Genomic DNA, 24,197 nt, shown 5'->3' on the forward strand with positions numbered 1-24,197 from the left:
CTAATAGACTAAATGGTCTCAAGCAACCAGATGTTCTTTTTGAGGGGCTTGCAATTATTTACTCAAACCCCAGTGCTTATCAGTGATGGAAAATTGGTTCGTGTTCTCCCGGAACAGATTTTAATGCAAATCACTTCTTCAGTTAAACTTATATAACACTAGATTTTTGAACAGTGCCATTCAGTACATTGTGAGTAATGATTTTGAAGAATGTTGTACAAATATGAACCTCTTTCCTTGTAATCTAGATGTCCCAATGCCAACATGTTGTCCCAAATAATATATGATCTCCAAAATCCAAATGGAAAGGAATAAGTCTCTGTTAAAACAACAAATGACGTCCACAAATGTTGCAGCATTAAGCTAAAACACTCATGTACAGCAATAGCCTATGAATATTAAGATCATTTGCAAATCCTGCTCACTAAATTCATTATTGTATTGGAACAGAAATCAAAATGAAGAAAATAAACCCACACAATTCCCAATAGTCACAGAGACTATGGTGCACACACAGAAATCATGTACAATTAGAGACATCATTGTTGTCCAACAGAAAGAGATTTTTACCATAGCATCATTATATATATAAAATCACTATGAACTACTTCTCAGTTATGAAAGGAAAATGCTTGCCAGAGTAGTGTGTGTGTGTGTGTGTGTTGGAGAGGGCAGACGATGATGATATGTGTATGTACTGGAGTTCATAGATGGTGGTGGTGGTGTGTTTGTTGGAGTGAGTGAATGTGTATAAACAAAGTTTGTGTGTTGGAATAGGTAGGTGCTGATAATATGCATGCAAGGAAGGTAGATGGTAGTGTGGGGGTGTGCATTTGTGTGGTGATGAGTATGGTGTTTGCATCTCTGAGGTGGTTCTGGTAGGTGGCAGTAATCTATGTGTGTCTATGTAAGTGGTGGCAATGTGTGTGTAGTGGTAGTACGGAGGGTATGTGGTGGTATGTGAGGCGTCAATAGAATGGTTAGTAAGTGGTGTGTGTTTGTGTAGTTGTGGTAGGTTGTGTGTGTTTGTGTAGTGGGTATGTAATGATGTGTATGTGTAGTGATGTTGTGTCATGTCTAGTGGTGATAGAAAGGGTAGCTGGTGATGTATACTGGGGCGTGTGTGTGTGTGTACAGGTGATAGAATGGGTATGTGTTGGCATGTAGTAGAGGTGCTACATGTAGGGGCAGGGTGTGCGTGTGTGATGGTGGTGCTGTGTCTAAGGGAAGGTTGTGTGTGGACGTGCTGGTGGCACTGTGTGTAGAGGCAAGGTCGGTGTGTGGAGGTGGTGCAGTGTGTAGGGCCAGAGGTGTGTGTGTGGAAGTGCTGGTGTTGCTGTGTGGAGACAGTGTGTGTGTGTGTGGTGGCACTGTGTGTAGGGGCAGGGTGTGTATGGCGGTGCTGTGCTCGGGGCAGGGTGTGTGTGTGTGTGTGGCGGTGGCACTGTGTGTAGGGGCAGGGTGTGTACGGCGGTGCTGTGCTCGGGGCAGGGTGTGTGTGTGTGTGGCGGCACTGTGCCTAGGGGCAGGGTGTGTACGGTGGTGCTGTGCCCAGGGGCAGGGTGTGTGTGTGTGTGGCAGTGGCACTGTGTGTAGGGGCAGGGTGTGTACGGCGGTGCTGTGCCCAGGGGCAGGGTGTGTGTTTGTGTGTGGCAGTGGCACTGTGTGTAGGGGCAGGGTGTGTTTTGTGGTGCTGTGCCCAGGGGCAGGGTGTGTGTGTGTGGCGGTGGCACTGTGTGTAGGGGCAGGGTGTGTATGGCGGTGCTGTGCCCGGGGCAGGGTGCGTGTGTGTGTGGTGGTGGCACTGTGTGTAGGGGCAGGGTGTGTACGGCGGTGCTGTGCCCAGGGGCAGGGTGTGTGTGTGTGTGGCGGTGGAACTGTGTGTAGAGGCAGGGTCTGTACGGCGGTGCTGTGCCTGGGGACAGGGGATGTGTGTGTGGCGGTGTCACTGTGCGTAGGGGCAGGGTGTGTATGGTGGTGCTGTGCCCAGGGGCGGGGTGTGTGTGTGTGGTGGTGTCACTGTGTGGAGGGGCAGGGTGTGTACGGCGGTGCTGTGCCCAGGGACAGGGTGTGTGTTTGTGTGTGGCAGTGGCACTGTGTGTAGGGGCAGGGTGTGTTTTGTGGTGCTGTGCCCAGGGGCAGGGTGTGTGTGTGTGGCAGTGGCACTGTGTGGAGGGGCAGGGTGTGTACGGCGGTGCTGTGCCCAGGGGCAGGGTGTGTGTGTGTGGCGGTGGCACTGTGTGTAGGGGCAGGGTGTGTATGGCGGTGCTGTGCCCGGGGCAGGGTGCGTGTGTGTGTGGTGGTGGCACTGTGTGTAGGGGCAGGGTGTGTACGGCGGTGCTGTGCCCAGGGGCAGGGTGTGTGTGTGTGTGGCGGTGGAACTGTGTGTAGAGGCAGGGTCTGTACGGCGGTGCTGTGCCTGGGGACAGGGGATGTGTGTGTGGCGGTGTCACTGTGCATAGGGGCAGGGTGTGTATGGTGGTGCTGTGCCCAGGGGCGGGGTGTGTGTGTGTGGTGGTGTCACTGTGTGGAGGGGCAGGGTGTGTACGGCGGTGCTGTGCCCAGGGACAGGGTGTGTGTTTGTGTGTGGCAGTGGCACTGTGTGTAGGGGCAGGGTGTGTTTTGTGGTGCTGTGCCCAGGGGCAGGGTGTGTGTGTGTGGCAGTGGCACTGTGTGGAGGGGCAGGGTGTGTACGGCGGTGCTGTGCCCAGGGGCAGGGTGTGTGTGTGTGTGGTGGTGTCACTGTGTGTAGGGGCAGGGTGTGTTTTGTGGTGCTGTGCCCAGGGGCAGGGTGTGTGTGTGTGTGGCAGTGGCACTGTGTGTAGGGGCAGGGTGTGTACGGCGGTGCTGTGCTCAGGGGCAGGGTGTGTGTGTGTGTGTGGTGGTGTCACTGTGTGTAGGGGCAGGGTGTGTTTTGTGGTGCTGTGCCCAGGGGCAGGGTGTGTGTGTGTGTGGCAGCGGCACTGTGTGTAGGGGCAGGGTGTGTACGCCAATGCTGTGCCCAGGGGCAGGGTGTGTGTGTGTGTGGCGGTGTCAGGATGGGCTGAGGCGGGGAGCTGAGGCTGGCTCTTGGCTGGGGGCGGGGGGTCTCTGTGCGCCTACGAGCCGGGCTGGTGCCACAGCGGCCTCGGGAGCGGCCGGTGCACGCCGGGACGGCCGGCGGCGGCTGCCAGGCAGGTGGCCGCGGGCGGGAGCTGAGCAATGCGGAGCCGGGGAGGGGGCTGACTCCTGACGCTCCGCCGAGCGCTCGGGGCCGGCGGGAAGGACACCCACCTGCGTCGCCTCCTGGTGGGGGGTTTTCCCCTCCTCCTTTCGTCGCTGCTGACGCGCCGCTGCCTATTAATCATTCACCAGCCGAAGAGCGGCAATTAACGCCGCTCGGCTCGGCGGCGGCGGCGGCGGCGGCAGCCTCCTCCCTCCTCATGCCAGCCTCGGGCGGGAGACAACGCTGCGGCTCCGCCAGGGTGCCGAGCCGGGCGGGCGGCCAGCGCCGGCCGCTGTGAGCCCGCGGGCGGGGAGGGCTGGGCTGAGGATGCTCCCCAATGGCACCTGCCCCAGGCTCCCGGGCGGTGCAGGTGGCGGCAGCGGCAGCAGCGGCGGCGCGAGCGGAGGGAGCTGCTGTAGCAGCGGCAGCGCCGGCGGGGTCCTGGGGGAGGCAGCGGCGGGGGGCATGGAGGCGGGCGGCAGGAACTCCTCCGGCGCCCCGAACGGCACCCTGAGCGACTCGCAGGGCAGCGCCATCCTCATCTCCTTCATCTACTCCGTGGTGTGCCTGGTGGGGCTGTGCGGCAACTCCATGGTCATCTACGTGATCCTGCGCTACGCCAAGATGAAGACGGCCACCAACATCTACATCCTCAACCTGGCCATCGCCGACGAGCTGCTGATGCTCAGCGTGCCCTTCCTGGTCACCTCCACCCTGCTGCGCCACTGGCCCTTCGGCTCGCTGCTCTGCCGCCTGGTGCTCAGCGTGGACGCCATCAACATGTTCACCAGCATCTACTGCCTGACGGTGCTCAGCGTGGACCGCTACATCGCCGTGGTGCACCCCATCAAGGCGGCCCGCTACCGCCGGCCCAGCGTGGCCAAGATGGTCAACCTGGGCGTCTGGGTGCTCTCCATCCTCATCATCCTGCCCATCATCATCTTCTCCAGCACGGCGCCCAACAGCGACGGCACGGTGGCCTGCAACATGCTCATGCCCGAGCCCACCCAGCGGTGGCTGGTGGTCTTCGTGGTCTACACCTTCCTGATGGGCTTCCTGCTGCCCGTGGTGGCCATCTGCCTCTGCTACATCCTCATCATCGCCAAGATGCGCATGGTGGCGCTCAAGGCCGGCTGGCAGCAGCGCAAGCGCTCCGAGCGGAAGATCACCCTCATGGTCATGATGGTGGTGATGGTCTTCGTCATCTGCTGGATGCCCTTCTACATCGTGCAGCTGGTCAACGTCTTCGTGGAGCAGGACGACGCCACCATCAGCCAGCTCTCCGTCATCCTGGGCTACGCCAACAGCTGCGCCAACCCCATCCTCTACGGCTTCCTCTCGGACAACTTCAAGAGGTCCTTCCAGCGGCTCTTGTGCCTCAGCTGGATGGACAACGCCACGGAGGAGCCCGTCGATTACTACGCCACCGCCCTGAAGAGCAGGGCTTACAGCGTGGAGGACTTTCCCCCGGACAACTTGGAGTCGGGGAGCATGTACAGGAACGGCACTTGCACCTCCAGGATTACCACTCTCTGAGGAAGCGCGCAGCAGCCTCCCACCCCACCCCCCCTACGCCCCCCAGGCGCAGGGCAGCCGGGGACCGCGGGCGGGTGGAGTGGGGGGACGGGGGTTATTATTCTGTTTGGAAACAACAGAGTTGGGCACGAAAAGGAACAACAAAGTGTTCCCTGGTCGCCTGCCCCTCACCCCACCCCCTCTGTATTTCAATTGCGTTGTGTTTGTTCATGCTACTACGCCCCTAGTCAATTATTAACTAAGCGCCCCTCAGATGGACTTTAGGTTCCTCAATCTGTTGCTTCCTCCCCGTTGTGTGTGATCAGCGCGTGTGTGGGTCAGTGAAGTCTCCTATTGACTTTCTCTGTTTCTTTTTGTGCTCGTCTCCGACTCCCCCAGCCCCACCCCCCTTCCCTTTGGTTCACTTGCCATTGTGGTGGCACATCGATGTGCTGCTCTTTTCAGGGTCGTGTTGCTCAGTGTCTAATTGTTCCACCCCTTTGGAAGGTACACTGTTGACGGCAGACTTTGCCCCTTGGCAGCCTTAAAACACAAGGGGATGGTCTGTCAAAAGCTAGGAAATCGCTCAGTTTATACGCCACAGTTTAACTCAACCCCTCCTAGCTGAAACCAACACTGACCGGAAAGGGAGACAGGATTTCTGTTCAGAGTAGAACTAGGAAAGGTCCCTTTCCCCCAGCTGCAGAGAAAGAGCAGACAAGCCTTCATCCCCCACAAGGGAGAGAAAAGCTCCTCTAAAAGGGGCAGGCAAGCTCATGAAGTCATATTGCAAGTGGGACAGAACTCCAGTTCTCTCTTTCTCCCGGGTAAGAATGTGAAAAGATAACGGGGCGGGGGGGGGGGGAGTTGGGGGACGCAAACCACTAGAATTGAGTTCCATTGAGATTTGGCATTCAGTGGCACTCAAGGGGAAATGTCAGTCCCTATGGAAATGGAAACGAAAACGCCTCCTAAGAAAGAAACGCGATTATTTCATTATCTCAGAGCTGCCCAGCAGGCTGCTGATAACATAGAGATATACACCGCCCCGTGACTCGCATGGAGCAGGGTATTGGACGGGGAGGTGTGCAAATAATAAAGTTTAAAGGGGGCACTAGAGTGTGAAGCTATTGTCCTGTGCGTGTTAGGCTCACCGTGAAACAACCCTCCAGGGAATAAAAGAGACGCAAGCTGTGAAGGACAGTCGGTGTGGCCGCTTTTGCAGTTCGAACCACATAGAATAAGGAAAGTTTATTGCGGATCCTTCATCAGGCTTTGAAATACTTATCAGAAACATACACCTGTCTGTTCAATAGTAGATGTTACCTAGCCCCACTTTGCATCGCTCCTAAACTGAAAGGGGTTTCCTGTATCAGCAGTGTAATCTACCTTCTCGGTGCTTCAATATATGTTTGATTTTGATTGTCTTTATGTGTGCGCTTAATATGTTGTTTGATTTGAGTATTTTCTTTTTTGTTACTGTGTCGTGAAAACGTTCTCTTTGAAGCAGTTCATTATTCTATGTACTGAAGTCTTAGCGGCCTCCTACAAGGGAGTGCATTTTAAAAGGTTTCAGAGTAGCAGCCCTGTTAGTCTGTATTCGCAAAAAGAAAAGGAGTACTTGTGGCATCTAGAGACTAACCAATTTATTTGAGCATAAGCTTTCCTGAGCTACAGCTCACTTCATCCGATGCATTCAGTGGAAAATACAGTGAGGAGATATATATACATACAGAACATGAAAAAATGGGTGTTATCATACACATTGTAAGGAGAGTGATCATTTAAGATGAGCTATTACCAGCAGGAAAGCGGTGGGGGTGGGGGAAAGAAACCTTTTATAGTGATAATCAAGGTGGGCCATTTCTAGCAGTTAACAAGAACCTCTGAGGAACAGTGTGGGGGGGGGGGAGGGGAATAAACATGGGGAAATAGTTTTACTTTGTGTAATGACTCATCCACTCCCAGACTCTATGCAAACTGCTGGAAATGGCCCACCTTGATTATCACTACAAAAGGTTCCCCCCCAGCCCCCACTCTCCTGCTGGTAATAGCTCACCTTAAGTGATCACTCTCCTTACAGTGTATATGATAACACCCATTTTTTCATGTTCTGTGTGTATATAAATCTCCTTACTGTATTTTCCACTGAATGCATCCGATGAAGTGAGCTGTAGCTCACGAAAGCTTATGCTCAAATAAATTGGTTAGTCTCTAAGGTGCCACAAGTACTCCTTTTCATTTTAAAAGGGTGATGTTCAAGAAGGCTCCTTCTGGAGAAAAAGATTATAACCTTTTTATAGGCCTTCTTTTTCCATTGTTTCCCCACAACAATTCTTTTTCCTGTCTTTTTGCACCTTGATCATGCATATTTCAGAATCGAGAATATTTTTCTGATAGAAAAACAGTGCTTTTCTATTGGATAAATGATGGTGGAAAGCAAAATCTAACATTTCTGTTCCCCCTTTAAAGATTATCCCAACCTAGACATACCAGTAAAGATTATAGTGACAATAGCAATTCTGCTTTCTGTTCTTTATTGCGTTCCTTAAAACAGAACTAATGTCAAAGACAGTGCGCTAGCGCACTTTTACCAAATCATCTCTCTAGCACAATACTGTGAATTATAGGAATAACTACTGGAGATCGGAAGCAAAAGGATAATTCCCTAAAACGCCTGTAAACACTGCCTACTAATTGCTATATTACTTACTGCGTCCAAACAGTGTTAATACTTAACTTACTAATGTGTCTAGCTCTTTGGGGGGTTCAGTAAGGTTCCTGGATGAACTGTAGCATGAACTTTTCTTAGGAGCAAAAAGCATCAGGCCATTTTGCAAATCTCTCCCACCAAAACATCAGATATTGTCAAATGAATATATAAATTCTAGTATCTCTGTAAGGACCTGATCCATAGCCCATTGAAGTGAATGGAAACTCTCCCACTGACTTCAGTGGGCTTTGGCTCATCTTCTTTTGCTTTAAAAAATAATTGCTAATATGGATGCTGTTACATCCCTATTAAAACATTTTGTGAAAGGCTTTAAAATCTGTATAGTTTTATTCCTTTTTACTTTTCAGAGGACAACTCAATTAAAAAGGACCTTCAAATAATTTTAAAGGTAATTGCTAATTTTAACCTTCATTTATAGTAAAAAAAAAAAAAGAGAGAGAGAAATCTCTCTTACAATCTTTAGGAACATTTCACTGAAGACAGGCATTGCATTGTTTAAAACAGACAAAAACCACAGGGTGCCATGTTTACATTTTTAGAGCTCCATTTCAAATCGTGCTCATTGTTTCCTTAAAAAGGTATCAATCTAGTGCTTTTATACTGTCACTTCACCCAGCAATACTGTAATGCAGTGTTAGCTTAATAAACAGATATATTATACAGTACTCTGCAATCTACTTTTTACTGTTTTTCTGCAATTACTAGGTTTTTTAAAATAGTACAAAATTGCTACTCAGCTTTGATGAGACATTAAGCAAAGGTTGTTTATTTGTTTCCTTTGGCTTCATGCAAAGATATTGGAACTTGTGATACCATGCACTTAATTCTACAGACATACCAACTTGTGTGCTCTGATTTCAGTTCTCTCAAGCTAAGTAAAGTCAAGCTGTGCTAATACTGGGCTAGGAGACCACCCAGGGTGTTGGAGTATTGGGTGCTTAGTTACACAATAAAAGGTATTCTTTCCTCCTCCTCATTACTGAACTAATTTGTCAGCAGTCAACATGGTGCTAGGATCACTGTGTTGTTTCAGCTGGATACAACATTCTTCACTGCTTGTCCTGAACTAATGTGTGGTGCTGTCATTTTTCACCTTGAATGTGGCTACACTTTGGTGGTAAATGAAGTGATGAAAAGCTGTATAGCATTACAGTGTTGCAGCGGAAAGAAAGGTAGTCCAATCAAAGTTATTATTCCAAATAAGTGAGTAATAACTATCTGAGGGGGAAAAAATGCCTTCAGGAACTGATGTGAAATGTATAAGAAAACAAAAGTTTCAGAGTAGCAGCCATGTTAGTCTGTATTCGCAAAAAGAAAAGGAGTACTTGTGGCACCTTAGAGACTAAGCAATTTATTTGAGCATAAGCTTTCGTGAGCTACGGCTCACTTCAAGTGAGCTGTAGCTCACAAAAGCTTATGCTCAAATAAATTGGTTAGTCTCTAAGGTGCCACAAGTACTCCTTTTCTTTATAAGAAAACAAAGTATTATTTCAAATGCTTTGCAAATTCTCAAATAAAATTTGTTAAAATTTCATATAAAAAAGGATTCAAACAACTTGTTGTCTTCAGCAACCACTGAAGAAAGCATTTAGCTGAAATATTTCTCTCCAGCACTCTACATAATTTTATTTATACATAACCCACTTTACCCACAAAAAGCATAAATACTGTTTACCATCAAGAGGGCATTGCTGCATATTTTTTAGTTGTCTAACATATCACAAGTTTCATACTAATGTATATGTTGGCACAGGGTCTGACCCTGCACCATTGACTTCAGTGTGAGTTTTGTCATTGACAGTAGTGGTGCAGGGTAAGGCCCATATAAAATGTGAGTGATGTTTCTCAAAAGCACTTTTAGACTTGATGAAGTGAGTAAGCATGGCCTGTGTTGTCTCATAGATCCACACACAGAGGGGACCCTCTGCACACTGATTTTCTCAGGAGGGGTGTGTACTGGGGGGAGAGCCAGACACCTCTGCAGTATTGTCTCCACCCAAACACACCACAAAGGAGGCTCAGAGTAAGTCTTGTTCCCCACCCCCCAGTAAGTCTCCCCAGGAAATACTATACAACCTAGAGCAGTATCATCTATGACAGGTTTCAGAGTAACAGCCGTGTTAGTCTGTATTCGCAAAATGAAAAGGAGGACTTGTGGCACCTTAGAGACTAACCAATTTATTTGAGCATGAGCTTTCGTGAGCTACAGCTCACTTCATCGGATGCATACTGTGGAAATTGCAGAAGACATTATATACACAGACACCATGAAACAATACCTCCTCCCACCCCACTCTCCTGCTGGTAATAGCTTATCTAAAGTGATCATCAAGTTGGGCCATTTCCAGCACAAATCCAGGTTTTCTCACCTATTTTTTTCATTTTTTCATCTATGAACTCACATCTGATAGGTCTGAGGGCAACTTCAGCCTGGCACTGTTGGGCTGCCAGGAGTCAGAATTAATGCAGAGGCACAAGACATCTAGAGGGGTGGCAGGGCCTCCTGTGGATCCTCTGGGCATTATGTGTAACGATGGGGATCCACCAGGTTTGAAGTATTTTGTGTATGAATATAAACCCCATTTTCCTGATGGAGCCATAGGGGCGGCACTCATCTGGGGTGCAGGATCTTAACATAGATTTCCTCCACAGAAGGAGCTGAGTTGCCACGATATCAATCTTTTGAATATGACATATTCATTTCTGAAATGCCATTTCTACAACATACCTAGATAGAACAGATTTTTTTTAAAAATAATCATTTTAAAAAAGGAAAGTCTATATTTCTAGTATATGTTAATAGAACAACCGTTTGCCTGTCTGGTGTACTGTGGCAACCAGTTTCCAACAACATGCACATTTTAGCTCCAAAGCTTGGGCCAAATCTTGTTCACTTTCCTGAAATCAATTGGCCTCCAGGTGAGTAAGGCAAGCAAGACTTGGCTTTGCAATATCACTTGCCCAATAAAGCAAAGCGTAATTTAATGGGTACCTTAAAATATCACCAACATAAAAAAGCAACCAAGCAAAAAGAAACAGGATCAAGGAATTCACTCTGTTTTCCAAAAAGAATTACTGTTTTTCAGCCTCTGTGATTTCCAACCCCACCAGTCTCCAGCGCTCTGCATTTGAGAATGTGACTCATGCTCATCACCATTGTATCTGAGCTGCATTGCAGAGTCTATCCGTGAACTACTTCAGTACCTAAGCATGGTGGAATGAGACATGCCAAAGTTGGTAGTGTTTGGTGATTGCAAAATCAAGAGTGATAACTAGCTTTCCGAATCAGAATTAAATGGCCACCGTGATGACCCCAGGACTATCCTCAGGTGGTCTTTGGCTCAGTTTACACAGCTGACCATGCTTTTGATCTAGTGTTTAGTTTGGGATTGGAGGGGAAGCATTTGAAAATTATGGGCCTGATTTTCAAGAGGTTCTGATTGCACCGCCAGCTCTAATCAATATCAGTGGGAGCTGCAGGTGTTCAGCACTTCTGAAAATCATGCCCTACACTCATTGTAGGGACTAACCACTGCCATCTTCAAACTGATGATAGGGTGCTTATTTCCTGTTGGTGTGAAAGAGCTGCTTTAAGGCTCTAGCTTTGAAAACTAAGGGAACCTGTTTGCAACAATGCTAGCTGAATTGACAGACAAGGTATTTATTGGTTAGAATGCACTGTAATGAAACAAAAAGGGTGTATCATTTATCAGAGTGCCAACTAAGGCTCAGTGGAAGCTTTAGCTGGATGAAGTGTACAAAATAAAATCCTATGTGGAGTCTACTATATTATATAATCAAGCAGAGACCAGACATGGATAAAAGGAAAATGCAGAATGCACTGATCTTTTGATTAGAAAAAAACTCAATAACCCTATTAATCACTTTCTTTCCCTAGCATCATTGCAGATTTATTTTGCATATGATCTGACTGAGGCCACAGGGAGAGCAAAAAATAAATAAATTCTAAGCTAAATTCAAAATATTATAAAATAGCTCCTTTAAAGAGTTTCTGATTCCTTTTAGAAGAACTGGAACAACATTCTGTTTAAAAACATGTCTTTTATAACTTAGATTCTGTAGTTTCTTCCTTTGGCTTTTTGTTTGTTTAAAAACCTATATAAAAAGCTGCTTATTCACAGCCTAAACACAAGGGGCCAGACCCTCAGCTTATGTAAATTATCGATGTCAATGGACCTACACTAATTTACAACATCTGAGGCTCTTACACCCTGGTTCCTGCCTCAAAGAATTTACCATCTAAACTGATCACAGCACAAGAGATGGAGGGGGGAATATAGAGAATGGGGATACTTGGATAGTACAGTACATGTCAAGTTAATTCTTAGCTTTTGCCTCTTTTTTATAATTATGATTGGGGAGAGGTTGGTGGGATTTTTTTTTATTTCTTTTCAATTGTTCAAAGGAATGGATGAGAAGATCATTGTTTGCAGGGGAAAGGTGGGTTCTGAGTCGTGTGACTAGATAGCAAGTGTGAAAAGTCAGGACTGGGGGTGGGGGAGAGAGGGTAAGAGGGCCCTATGTAAGAGAAAGCCCCTAAATCGGGACATCTGGTCACTCTAGTTCTGAGAGGAAATTGAAGGTTAAGAAAGAATTTGGAGGGAGAACATCCCAGGCACATTGACAGCATCGGAAAAGGGGAGACGGGGACATGAAAGGAGGCAGAATTGGTTGAATGCTGACTCTGACCAAGGGTGTGGCAGGTGACCAGTGATCACAGATAGGCAGGGACAGAGCGCTACATAGCCTTGAAAAGGGAAGGAGACGGAGTTCAAAATGGAGAGAGAAGGGACACAAGGCCAGGGAAGGAACTCTTATAGAGATACAAAAAACAGTCTTTTGGATTGTGTGGCAAGGCTTGGATGTGGAAACAGAGCATCATTTGGACATTAAAAAGACCTTCCAGTAGTCACTTTATATTATTTGGGATTCCTGCACCAACTATTGAAACTTCATTCACGTTAGACAAAGGAGTCAAAATTCTGCTTTCAGCTGCACCTTTGTAACCACCGAAGACAGCTTTGGAGTTAGTGATCACATTGTGAGTGTAGTGAGCAGAAAAATATGCTGTAAATATACATTCAGACAAAGGATTTTTATTTTCCCAAGTCTTGCCCCACAATTCCAGAGAAATAACTCTATCTTTTGAATAAAATATGTTAAGTATATGAGTGTTGAAACTGCTGCTTTCAAAGCTAGTGGTTATTTGTAAAGGTACAAAGTATCTGAGCTTTTTCTAAGAACTGAGTATTACCATAAGCAGGTTGCTGGGTACCCATAAACCATAGGACAAAAGCCTAGAAACCAAACAGATGGCAGAAGCAGTACGAGAGAGAGAAATCCTAGTCTTCTCTGATTTTTTTTTGAATATTTCAAACTGTTATGATCTCAACTTTCTGGCTTTCCCTCTGCCCCTGCCTCTTTCCCTTTTATTATTCAAATAGAAAATTTTCTTACAATATTTTTGTTTGATACAGAAAGTAATGTAAATATGTTAACAAAACGGGAATGGAAAACTATTGTACTTCCCCTCACCCATACATAAGATTCAGAGATTTAATACTTTATTTTAAAAAAGCCTGTAATGTGATATATAAATAAAACAAATATACTTTCTTTTAAGAACCAGAAGTGGCTTATGTCTTGCTCCCCATATGCTTGAACTAAATTCACAATTTCATCATTAAGGGCTACAATAGATCCCACTCTGCTTTATCTGATCTATAGAGGATTTCAGTTTCAAGAGCACTTGGTCCAGGGTCTTTCCTCAGAATCAAAAATTAATTAAAAAGCATGAAAAGAAGAAACCCCCAAGAATGGGAGATAAGCTCATCAAACACCTATATTTATCAAAAGTGTGTATCACTTATGGTCTGTTAGCTAGATCATAGGAGTGAGTATTTTATCTAGAAGAGCTGAATATATTATATTTCATTATGATGGATTATATGTAGCATGAGACTACTGTTCCTGCACAGGTAGCATTCAATTTACATAAACTATTCCCACTTTCCCAAAGTTATTTAGGGAGTATAGAAAGAGCATTGCAATCTTCTTTTTAAATCTAGCTAAACATGTGGCCACTTCAATCTTTTAACACAAAAAAGGAAGGCACATTCCAAACATAAGGTAAACTATTTTACTCCAGCAAACCTGTCTTGCTCTGATGTGCCAGCAAGGAGTTCTTTTGAGAGTTCTAGACTGAATTTGTAAAACAGCAAAATAAGTTACGTTCAGAATTTTTGAAAGCCGTGTTAGCAATCTCTGTCTGATGTGCAGGGCAATCCCTGGTCGCTGTCTCTATCTGATTTGTAAGGTAAGAAAAAGGGAATTTGCGATGAATACATTCAAGAGTTGGCTATTAAACTAAAGTCATTAAAGTATGGAACAAATTAGACCATGATGCACAATTAATACAAATAGGGTAATGCTTATGTTGCTTACTGTGTTTTAATCCTTTTTAATTTCATGATATAACAAAGAGAGGGAATAAGCACTTTTTGTTAGTGAAGAGGAAAAATATTTTATGTTAATTACTTATTCTTTTGGGAGGTAAGAGTGGTTTTGACTTCAGTGCTAAGGGTCTTCCATCAATCTTACTGGCTAAGTAGGGCTGGAGGAGAGTTCATTCAGAGCCATCATTGATACTCATTATCTAGTGTGAAGGGTTGGTGCTGAGCAATGTGTTGGACTTGCTTTCTGAACAGATGCTGAGTATACTATCTCCACAAAATTCATTGCTGGTCTAGAGAAAGCAACATCTAAACAGAAACCAGGCTTCCAGCCTGGTGAGGCAAAACGTTATCATTAGACCAACAGACCAGCCCTGCTAATTATGTTCTGGGAAACACATCACCCTGTTCTAACATATTACAAGATGTGCTGCTCCTTGATCAGCAAATGGAACTCTTGATCTATTTGAAGGCCAAGGCCTTATGAGTTCAAACACTTGAAACAACAAATGGGGAAAGTTTATGTGGTGTGCGGCCGGAGACAGATAGTTGGCTGAGTCTCTTTGCAAATTATATGTTTTATTTGTTTGTAAATTGGTTCTGATGCTGATTTGTCCCCAGAACTTCTACAACTGCAGCTAGGAGAGAAAGAAGACATTTAAAAACAAACCAAGTGTGTGGGCACAAGTGTTTCAGCCTAACAGGTTCCCCCGACCATAGGCATTATGGGTAAAAATCAGCACTGAGCCGAGGGCCAGCGCAAGGCCATGCACAATCCTAGCACTCAATATAGGGCCTCAGTGACATTTAAGTGTTATATTGACTTTGTACTGCCCCCTGAACAGGGTATTAATATCATCCTCAGCGCAGCATTATCTAGAACATCAACAAATGGCTATATCCTTCAGAAATAAAAAAACAGTTCTATCTAAAAGGAATTAAGTATTGTGTATCAATGATTAAGCTCCATGCAATAGCCTAAGAAAGATAAGGCAGTTTTAAAACACGAAGAAGCTTAATTAAATTATAGGGAAATTATATTTCCTGGGGGAAAACTTGAGTTTATTCATTTTTTAAATCTTCAGTAAACTGTAATATGTGGGAACAGGACAGTATGTTTGTTTGTTTTTAAAAATGCTTTGAAGCATTTGAATTTTGTCCGTGGCCACCTTTAGATTTCACTTTACTCTCATAACACTGAAACCTTCAGTAGTTAAATTATTATTAAACATTTTTTGGAAGATTAAAATGTTATTGATTATATGATGAACCTAAATCATCAAATATTCATCATACATTCATGATCAAAATGTACACACCCCAAAATATGTCTATAACCGTTTAAACTACCTTGGAAGGAATTAAGGGATTAGAAATGAGATTCAAGAGATGGCAAAGGGATGCATTTCTTGGACTACTGTGCTAGATGAGAGGTGTGGACAAATTTATTCCTTACATAAGTATATGGCCCTTCAATTTTTTAACATAGATTCATAGATTTTAAGGTCAAAATGGACCATTATTTATTTATTGTGTTACCATAATACCTGGATGCCTCAGTTATGGACCATATGCCCATTGTGCCATGTGTTGTACAAACACAGAACAAAAGGACAGATTGTGAGATCCTTGGGGTAGGAACTAAGTAAATCATCTAGTCTGACCTGTATAACATAGGTCATAGATATCTGATAATTTAAAACATTGAATGATATAAACATGACCAATACAATACATTTGTACCCTGTACAAACCCCACCAATACAATATATGTGTTCTAGTAGGCGATGGAGTAGTATTTTTCATGTGTCAAAAAATCATTCAAATAACACCCACTTTTAGGTGTAGTATGCCATGTTCAAAAACCATCAAGAGACACACATGCTACTGCAGTGACATGCATGGACCAGGGCACGACATCTCTCCATCCCTCTCACATTTTGGATATATAGTTCCATTTCATTGGGGTCTCTCACATGTGGTATTACATGATAGTTAAACAAAAACTATACACAGTTTGCCCATCTCAGAAGTTTTAATATATATTTATGAATTTATCCAAACGTATGGACTTGATTCTGCTCCGACTGAAGTGAATGGCAAAACTTCAATTGACTCTGGATCAGACATGTTTCTTCAGTGCTGACAACTGCATTGAGGTTATTGTGTTAGCACTTATATGTGCAAAAACTGTATTTTGCAAACATATTGGTTGCAGACTTATTGGTTGTATATCTGAGAAGACAACGATCTAAATGTAGGGTGTTGGGGAAAAGCAAGGACTATTTACCTCTGCTCCCAAAATATCTGTTCTCTGGGTTTTAAACATTCCAGAAATTTCCAGCCAACAAAAAATGTATCTCCTTCCCCGCCCATATTTATGTGATCTGCATCACAGGTGGATGAATTTATTTTGTACCAAAGTACAAATTTCAAGTCCATCCAGGCATCTTGGGTTCAAACCAAATTCAAATATTATTGGGTTTGTATTTTTTTAAAGAAAAAATACATTGACATAATAAGGTAAAAACAGAGCAGAAAGTAGGCAGAGGGGAAAACAAATACAAAGGGGAGAATGTGAAAAAAGAGAGAGAGAGAGAGAGAGAATTACTGTAAAGCAAAAATAAATACAGCATATACAATATCCAGGGTACCCACACATGCTAACTTTGCTTTTGGAGGGTTTTTTTCATCTCTGATATATAAAACACCTTCCTTTTAGGTAGGACAACTTTTTATTTATTAAGTTTCCCTTAGGAGAAAATTACAAGTCGGGGGAAGAAAAGATGTATGACCTAGTTTTGTAAACAGCAAAAATACTTGGAAAGCTTTAAGAAACCGTGAACTCCATGAGCTTCACCTAACTATAAAGCCAGATTGTACCTCCATAGACATGCATAAGGGAGGATCCCCTGACCTCAGATCTCCCCTTCCTCTGCACAGAAGAGACGCACCAATAACCTTGTGGAGGGCTCTCTGTTTGTTCAGGGTCATGTCAAGTGGTGGGGGAGTGAGAGGAAGGGTAACTGGAGAAATGCACATTGCCCTCCCTCCACCCCCCATGGAAGTTAGCTGGAAAAGTTAATCCAGGCCCAGGCCCTTGGAGCTTTGTGGCATTGGATCCCATGGTAGTCCAGCTCCAGTAAAGCCACAGTGCCAAGGAGTGGGGACCTGTGGAGCCAGAGCTGCTGTGTAGGTACAGCCAGATGCCCCAGGGTCTGCCAACTTTGGTGTGGTTTTTCTCCAGGGCAAACCCTGTCCCAGCAGGACAATTTGAGGCCCTCTCCATGAAAAAACCCAGCAGAGATTTCCATGTCCCCTCTCCCATGGTTTTTCAAAGGGAGGGAGGCAACCTGGCCCTTTGTGACTTGCTGAATAGATATCCTGGCTCATTATGTTTCTCGATCTGGAGACGCAAGACCTTTGTGTGGCTTTTCCTTCCCTGCAACTCTAGCAATTTCACAAATAAAATACCATGATCAGGATGTAGAAAATAAGATACTTCACTTTAGTTCATAATTTATGTTCTTGGGGCCACACATTGCTTTCTGTCCATATACTCTCAATGAAGTAAATGGAATTTGAGAATTTGCATCCACTGACCAGGAACTTACGTAAACACACAACTAACTTGAGCTTTGGGCTTATAATGACCATTATTAGGCAAATCAACCCACCCCAAAATGTATAAATTATCTAGTGGCCCACACATTCATGTCTCTGGGTGATGCCAGACTTCATGCATTTTGAATAAGTTACATCCTCTGAGTCAAATCCTGAGAGGTGCTGAACACCTGCAACTCCAAATTAAAGTGCAAGGGAATTGCAGGCGCCTAACACCTCTCAGAATACAGCCATGTGTGTGCAAGGTTCCTGGAAACAAAGAATTACAATAATTTAGTCTTGAAAAGACAAAACTGTTTAAGCAGTTTCATAGCCCTTTTTGGAATTCCAATGTCTGAAATGGGAAAGAGATGAGGATTTTGTGTTAAAAACTTTGCAAAAGTAAGGCAAGCAAGAGTTTCCCCAAAGCTCCAAGTGACTTAAATAGCCCATTTTAGAAATATGGGTGAATGCAAAAGACCTGAGTTCAATGTGTGGACCAACAGAAAGCCCAATGTATACTGCTTCCAAGTCTACACTGGTTACTCACATTCCTGACAATGGGAATTGTGCAATGACTGAAAGCCGCATATGACCTATTAGTCACTTTTCAGAAATATGCACATCTGAATACAGAATCAACCCTCCTGGAAGGCTTATATTTGAGATGAAAAGTATTTCTCTTTGTAAAGTATAACTGCAAATATATTATAAAATATGAAAATTAGGAGACAGTTTGTTTTGTAAAGACTAGTTCACCTCTGATTCTGGGGCAGGCCAATGAGACAATTATTTGAGGCACTCCAAATGTATCTCATTAACATGGGATTGCGACCCACTTTGGGGTACTGACTCACAGTTTGAGACCGCTGTATTAGAATATGTAGCCAGCTCGGAAGGAGCTTATGGTGGACCTAGAGCCATCAGCAAAGGTTGGTGCAGCACTGCACCACACAAACGTGAATTGGGCTGCAATTCCCCTGCCAAAATCAAAGGACCCTTTTCACAGGTCAAAAATATTAGACAGATGTAGGTTGAGGTAGAGGGTACTCTAAATATTTCATGATCTTTAGGAAAAAAATCACTGTGGCAAACTTTAGCCATAGCATCACTTTACATTGGTGTACATTTTCATAGCTATCTTTGCATGAAAAAAGTCTGGGAATTTATTTTGTTTTTGAAATCAAATCCTCAAAATTAGGAAAGAGGGGGGCAGAGGGAAAGAGGGAGTTAAGGCCAGGTCTGGAGAGGAAAAAAAGTGTCGGAAATGTTTAAGAAACAGACTTTTCCAAGCTCTTGCTTCTTTTAAATAAACAAAAGGTTTTCTGTGGAACATGTTTGGTGGCAATCCAGTTTATCTGTCTCTCATTGCACTCAGAAGACTTCAAATCAATACTTACCATTAATACCCTAACTAGGGTGACCAGATGTCCCGATTTTATAGGGACAGTCCTGATTTTGGGGTCTTTTTCTTATATAGGCTCCTCCTAGTCTCCACCCCCTGTCCCGATTTTTCACACTTGCTGTCTGGTCACCCTAACCCTAACTGAGAATCAACAATGCCATAATTGGAAGAGAGTATCAGCATTTTGAATTGCAAACAAAGTAAGTTGTGTGCCCAGACTTATAACTGATTTATGGGACTTCTGAAAGGAAATCACAAACAAAGGGATTGCATCACCTAGGAAGGACTCACAGAGGGCAAACCTTCCATTCTTTACTCCCAGGAGAAGCCCATTGAAATCAACACATCAAACTCATGTGACAAAGGAGAGAAGAATTTGGGCTATATTTAGACTCATGTCCACTGTTCTAACCTGAAAAATTTGGCAACATTCTGGATGTGCAACTCTGGGTATCATGGGGGTGGCTTATTTGCACTCAGGAAGTTTTGCATCAAACTGCCTCAAGTCTAAACACTTTAATAGAAAGATGGGAGTTGTGCAATCATATGGAAGTGTATATCTCAAAATGTTCAAACAATTTCAAATAAAATTAAAGCCTCCAAATACCACTCAACAATTCTACATCAAGGGATAATTTAGAACTTGTAAGGCACCTTGGCCAACATTTTCAAACTTGGTTGCTTCCCAGAGATGCTAAGAACCCAAACTCCAGTTGAAGTCAACAGGACCTGCCGGTGATCAGCACTTCTGAAACTCAGGCCCCATCACCCATATTTGGTCACCTAAATAAGTGACCTGCTTTTCAGAATGTGATTAAAAACTCCCAGGGAAATTACCAGAAGCTTCAGGTGCTCAGAACCCCTGAAAAACAAGCCACTTAGTTGGGTGCCTAACTTTCGGCACTCAAGTCTGACCTTTTGGCCCTAAAGCATAAATGCATTAAAGGCCACATCAAGCCCTATGTTGCAGAGATCCCAGCCAGACCCTTCCTTTGTCACTGCATTGTCCTGGGCACGTCTGCCAAGCTGGGTGGCAATTTACATGAATACGTTTAAAAAACAACAAAACCGGGCGATGAGATTTTCAAGGTTTCATTGAAGCATCGCCAAAACCTTCCTCTCCAGAGAGATGCCTTGACACGAAGAAGCCTCCCTCCAAATGAGTGGGAGCTGCCAGCTCAGCCTGGGCTCACTCACACGAAAGGAAAGCCAGGGCTGGTTCATTTCAAATTAAGCTTCCATGGGTCCATTGTGCCCTAGAGGTTCCTAATTCCCGGGTGGAGCTTCCTCCTCTGGGCTGGGCTCGCCGGGCAATCTCTCTGCCGCGTCTCCCCGGGCCTTCAGGGAATTCTCGGAACTGGTGCTGGTGGCCTCCGCATCACTCTCTGAGGCCGCTGCGGGAGCCGGCTCCTTGCCCTCCTGGCTAGCCGAGGAGGGGCTCTTCATGAAGCAGAGTTTGAAGACCCCCAGCACGGCCCCGACCAGGATCACCACCGTCACCACAGCCGTGGCCACCAGGATGAAGACATAGGTGGGGGAGGACGAGGACTTTACCTCCCCAGCTGTGCTTGGCTGAGGGCTGGAGGGAGGGGGAGGCGCACCCGAGCTGCTGCTGGGGAGAGTCCCCCCCGCAGACAGGGTCGGGTGGGGTGCCGCTCTGGCCGAGCCCCCAGCGTGCCCGGGGCGCACACAGGATTTCTTGTCGGCCCCCAGGAGGAAGCCCTGGGCGCACACGCAGAGGAAAGCGCCCTGGGCGCTGGTGCAGTCTCCGGGCTCCAGGCAGGCTCCAGTGCTGGGGCTCCGGTACCCGGAGGGGCAAGGGCACAGCTGCTCCCCAGCGCCCGTCCAGCTGTAGCCGCCCTGCCCCAGCTCGCAGCGCAGCCGCACGTCTCCCTGGGGCCCGGGGCAGGCCACCACGAGCTCAGTGCCCGGGGGGCTGAAGTCCAGGGCGGCGCTGTGCAGCTGGTAAGGGAGCGAGAAGAGGAGGCTGCGGGCGCCCTGGGGCCGCGGAGCGGGGCAGGTGCCGTTGTAGGGGTACTTACACACGTAGCCCTGCGTGGTGCTGTTCTTGCAGGTCCGCTCCCTCCAGCCCCAGGGCTCCAGGTCCTGGCGCCCCGCAGTGACCTGCAGCCCCGCGCACCGCCGGGTAGTGCACGACCTGCTCGGCTCTTTCACCCACTTGTCCAACTCCTCGGGCTCTCCCTGCAGCGCCTGCTGGGTGCCCGCCAGCCAGGAGAAGCCCCGCAGAGGCCGTTCCACCTGGGTGCATTGCGGCGCTCTCCTGACCAGCCCGAGCCAGAACACCCAGGAGCCGGGCCCGGCCGCAACCACTCGCAGCAGGGCGAGGATGGCCCGCACCTCTGCCTGCCCGCTGGCCGTACTCAGCGCTCCCCCGCGCAGAGCGCAGGCCTCCTGGGCTCTGCCGAAGGGCACTTGGGCGAGGTGGACACTGTAGCAGGCGCCAGAGCCTTCGCACCAAGTGTGGTTCCCGCGGGGCTGCTCGGCACCGCACAGCACAGAGCTGGCGTGCAGGAGGACGCACAGGGGAATCGCTCCACGCATCTTCCCTTCCCACTGTGAAGTGGGGGAGGACTGGATTCTCAGGCTGAAACCAAGCTCGACCCCAGCCAACTCTTTCTCCTTGCAGTTCCCAAGAATGTCTCCGAGCCCACAGCCCTCCGCTAAAGGAAATGTGTCAGGAGTGAGGTTTGACCTTAACATCCTTGTTTTGTTGAAGTACAAATGACAAATAGTTTCCCCCCAACCAGTATGGAAACATTAGATTAAACCGAGTTGAAGATTAAGCAAAAAAAAACCCAAGCAACCAACCCACCCATATCCTTTCCTTGCTTCCATACCCCGGCAAGTGAATGGAGCCAAGCATAACAGGGCGGGGAGTATAGCCCCATTATCATCTTTCAGGTACTCCAACTCCAGTTGTGGGTGCTCATCACTGCTGAACATCGGGGCCTGTATTATGTAGTTTCTCTCACACAGTTCTGCCAGTGTCTCTCAGGCTTGGCTTATCAGGACAGAAAATCAGTTTAGTTAAACTAGTGCAATTGTTAATTCCATCTAGTTAAACTGGTGCAAAGCCCTAATTAACCCTCCCCCCCCCCCCACACACATACGCAAACCAGTTTAACTCTTTCTTAAATTTGTTTAGTTTTTGTCAATAAATTACTGAATTAAGCTAAACTGATTTAAAGCAAGCATTAAAATGGTTTAAATGTGTCTGCATTAGTGGTTTGCACTGGTTTTAACTAGTTTGATTTCCAACACCTTCAGTAATATTCAGGCACTGTTCTGTTCTTTTCATGTTCTTATACCACACCCATTATTGTGGTATCTGAGCATCTTCCCTTGATGCATTAAGCAATGTGACTAGCAAGGGGTTCCTTCTCCATTCCTCTCCCTGGAGGAGAAAGAAGCTTGTGTAGGTTTGTTTTCTTGTGTCTGATTTATTATGAGCTTCTAACGTTTGAATGCTAGGGAAAGGAACTGCATTTTGCGTTTGGAATGGAAAGTGATGAAGTTTGTGGTCATTCTTAATTTCTGCGGAAGTGAGTTTCAAAGTCTTGGATCAGTCCCCAAGAAATTTCTGTCTCCTACCCAAAGAACCATAAAAAAAGTAGACCTTGCATTAGTTTCTTTGAAGTGTAAACTCTTTGGAGCAGAGACAAATGAGAATTATGAATTGAATCGAAATGAAAACGATGGCCTCTGGGTCCACCTGTTGCAAGGTCAGGGTCTAGGTTGAGACCAAACTCATATTCACTTGTGCAAGGCAGAATTTGAACTCTGATGCCTAAAGATAAAAGGCAACCGTACTAACTCCCTGCAACATGAAACTTGGAAGGAAAACATATGTTAATAATACAATCTAAATCTTTAATAAGATTTAAATTTCCTCTAATAGGAAGCTTTCCCAGTGAACAGAGTGTTTTAAAAATGAATTAGGGCTAAACTGAATCACATTAATAATTCTGGGCCATATTGTACCACAGATTTTGAAGCAGAGCTTTGAATTCATTTAGCTTGCACTTTGTTATTGTTGATCTTTCACTAAAGTAAAGCTAGTTCAAATATTGTCATTGCCAAGGGTATTACAACTATTTCACTAAAAGATATTAAAGTATTCAGGTGGAAAGAATTCCATATTGTAACTGGGTATATGAGGCTTGTCATCCAGATACAATTGCAATGTATTTAATAAAAAACAGCATGATGTATCAAGTAGATACTTTTGTTAAGAGGCTCAAATGGGGGAAAGAGCACTGACTTCAACAGAAGTGCTAATGGGCTAGTTTGTCACAGCTCTTGGTCAGCCCCACAGGAAAGTAAGACCCTCCTTATTCTTGTGCTCAGCTGTTCAGATAGTGATTCAGGCTGTGGGGAGGAGAGCAAGGGTGGTGAGTGAGAGGGCAGAGAGGGGCCCTGGAAGGAGCCCTGGCTCCAGTTTCCCAGCTTGCAGCCCACAGCAGCTGGTTAGATGCACAGCAGGGAGGAAATTGCTTTATGAAGAAGGGTGAAGTAACTTATTCTTTCCTCAGAACAAGTACAAAAGGGAGGAACTATGACACTGAGTCACAGTTTGTTCTTTGGACTATTTGTGGGGCAGTGCAACTGTGCACAATCTAGTCCTATGTGAGTAAGAACTACTTGTGTGAGTAAAGATTTCAGGACTGGGTGGTAATGTGCTACATGTCTTTACATATCCTATTAGCCACTCACTGCAATACGGTCTGTGCTCAAGGTTAACAACCAAAAATATACATGAATTTTGCCTTTTACTGTTCATTTATTATGTATGAAGGCTATCCATCTATACTATGCCCAGCACCATGGTATCTGGGCCCCTGTCACCAAAAATGTGTTTTGGTTTGTTTGTTATATGAGAAACATCGGGTCCCCACTTCTTCCTCTCTGCTGGAGGGCCTTGGCAAAAGGTTGAGAAATGTAAATCCTGTTGGCATACAAGGTTGTAAACTTTTCTGCTTAAAAATGGAACTTATTTAGTTTGTAAGAGGTGCTGGACTGATGGCTCTGGGTGGATACTAGCAGCCATTATTTAGGCACAGAACAAGTAAAGCAACAGCAGCAAAAGAATTCCTTACTCCACCAATGACAGGTTTCAGAGTAACAGCCGTGTTAGTCTGTATTCGCAAAAAGAAAAGGAGTACTTGTGGCACCTTAGAGACTAACCAATTTATTTGAGCATGAGCTTTCGTGAGCTACAGCTCACTTCATCGGATGCATCCG

General features: G+C 45.6%; 2 protein-coding genes across 2 annotated transcripts; one reads left to right on the forward strand and one right to left on the reverse strand.

Annotated features, from left to right (window-relative positions):
- Positions 1–3,158: 3,158 nt before the first annotated feature.
- Positions 3,159–8,119, forward strand: SSTR1 (somatostatin receptor 1). The gene is made up of 2 exons (XM_007065243.3): positions 3,159–6,289; positions 6,971–8,119. Exon 1 carries the CDS (start codon positions 3,533–3,535, stop codon positions 4,739–4,741), a length of 1,209 nt encoding a protein of 402 aa, XP_007065305.2. The 5' UTR covers positions 3,159–3,532; the 3' UTR covers positions 4,742–6,289; positions 6,971–8,119.
- A 7,824-nt stretch (positions 8,120–15,943) lies between these two features.
- On the reverse strand, positions 15,944–21,798 carry CLEC14A (C-type lectin domain containing 14A). Its single transcript, XM_027827602.3, has one exon. The coding sequence runs from the start codon at positions 21,654–21,656 to the stop codon at positions 20,202–20,204; it is 1,455 nt and encodes a 484-aa protein (XP_027683403.3). The 5' UTR covers positions 21,657–21,798; the 3' UTR covers positions 15,944–20,201.
- Positions 21,799–24,197: the final 2,399 nt, after the last annotated feature.

Source organism: Chelonia mydas, chromosome 6 (genome assembly GCF_015237465.2).
Source record: "Chelonia mydas isolate rCheMyd1 chromosome 6, rCheMyd1.pri.v2, whole genome shotgun sequence".
NCBI classification, from domain to species: domain Eukaryota; kingdom Metazoa; phylum Chordata; order Testudines; family Cheloniidae; genus Chelonia; species Chelonia mydas.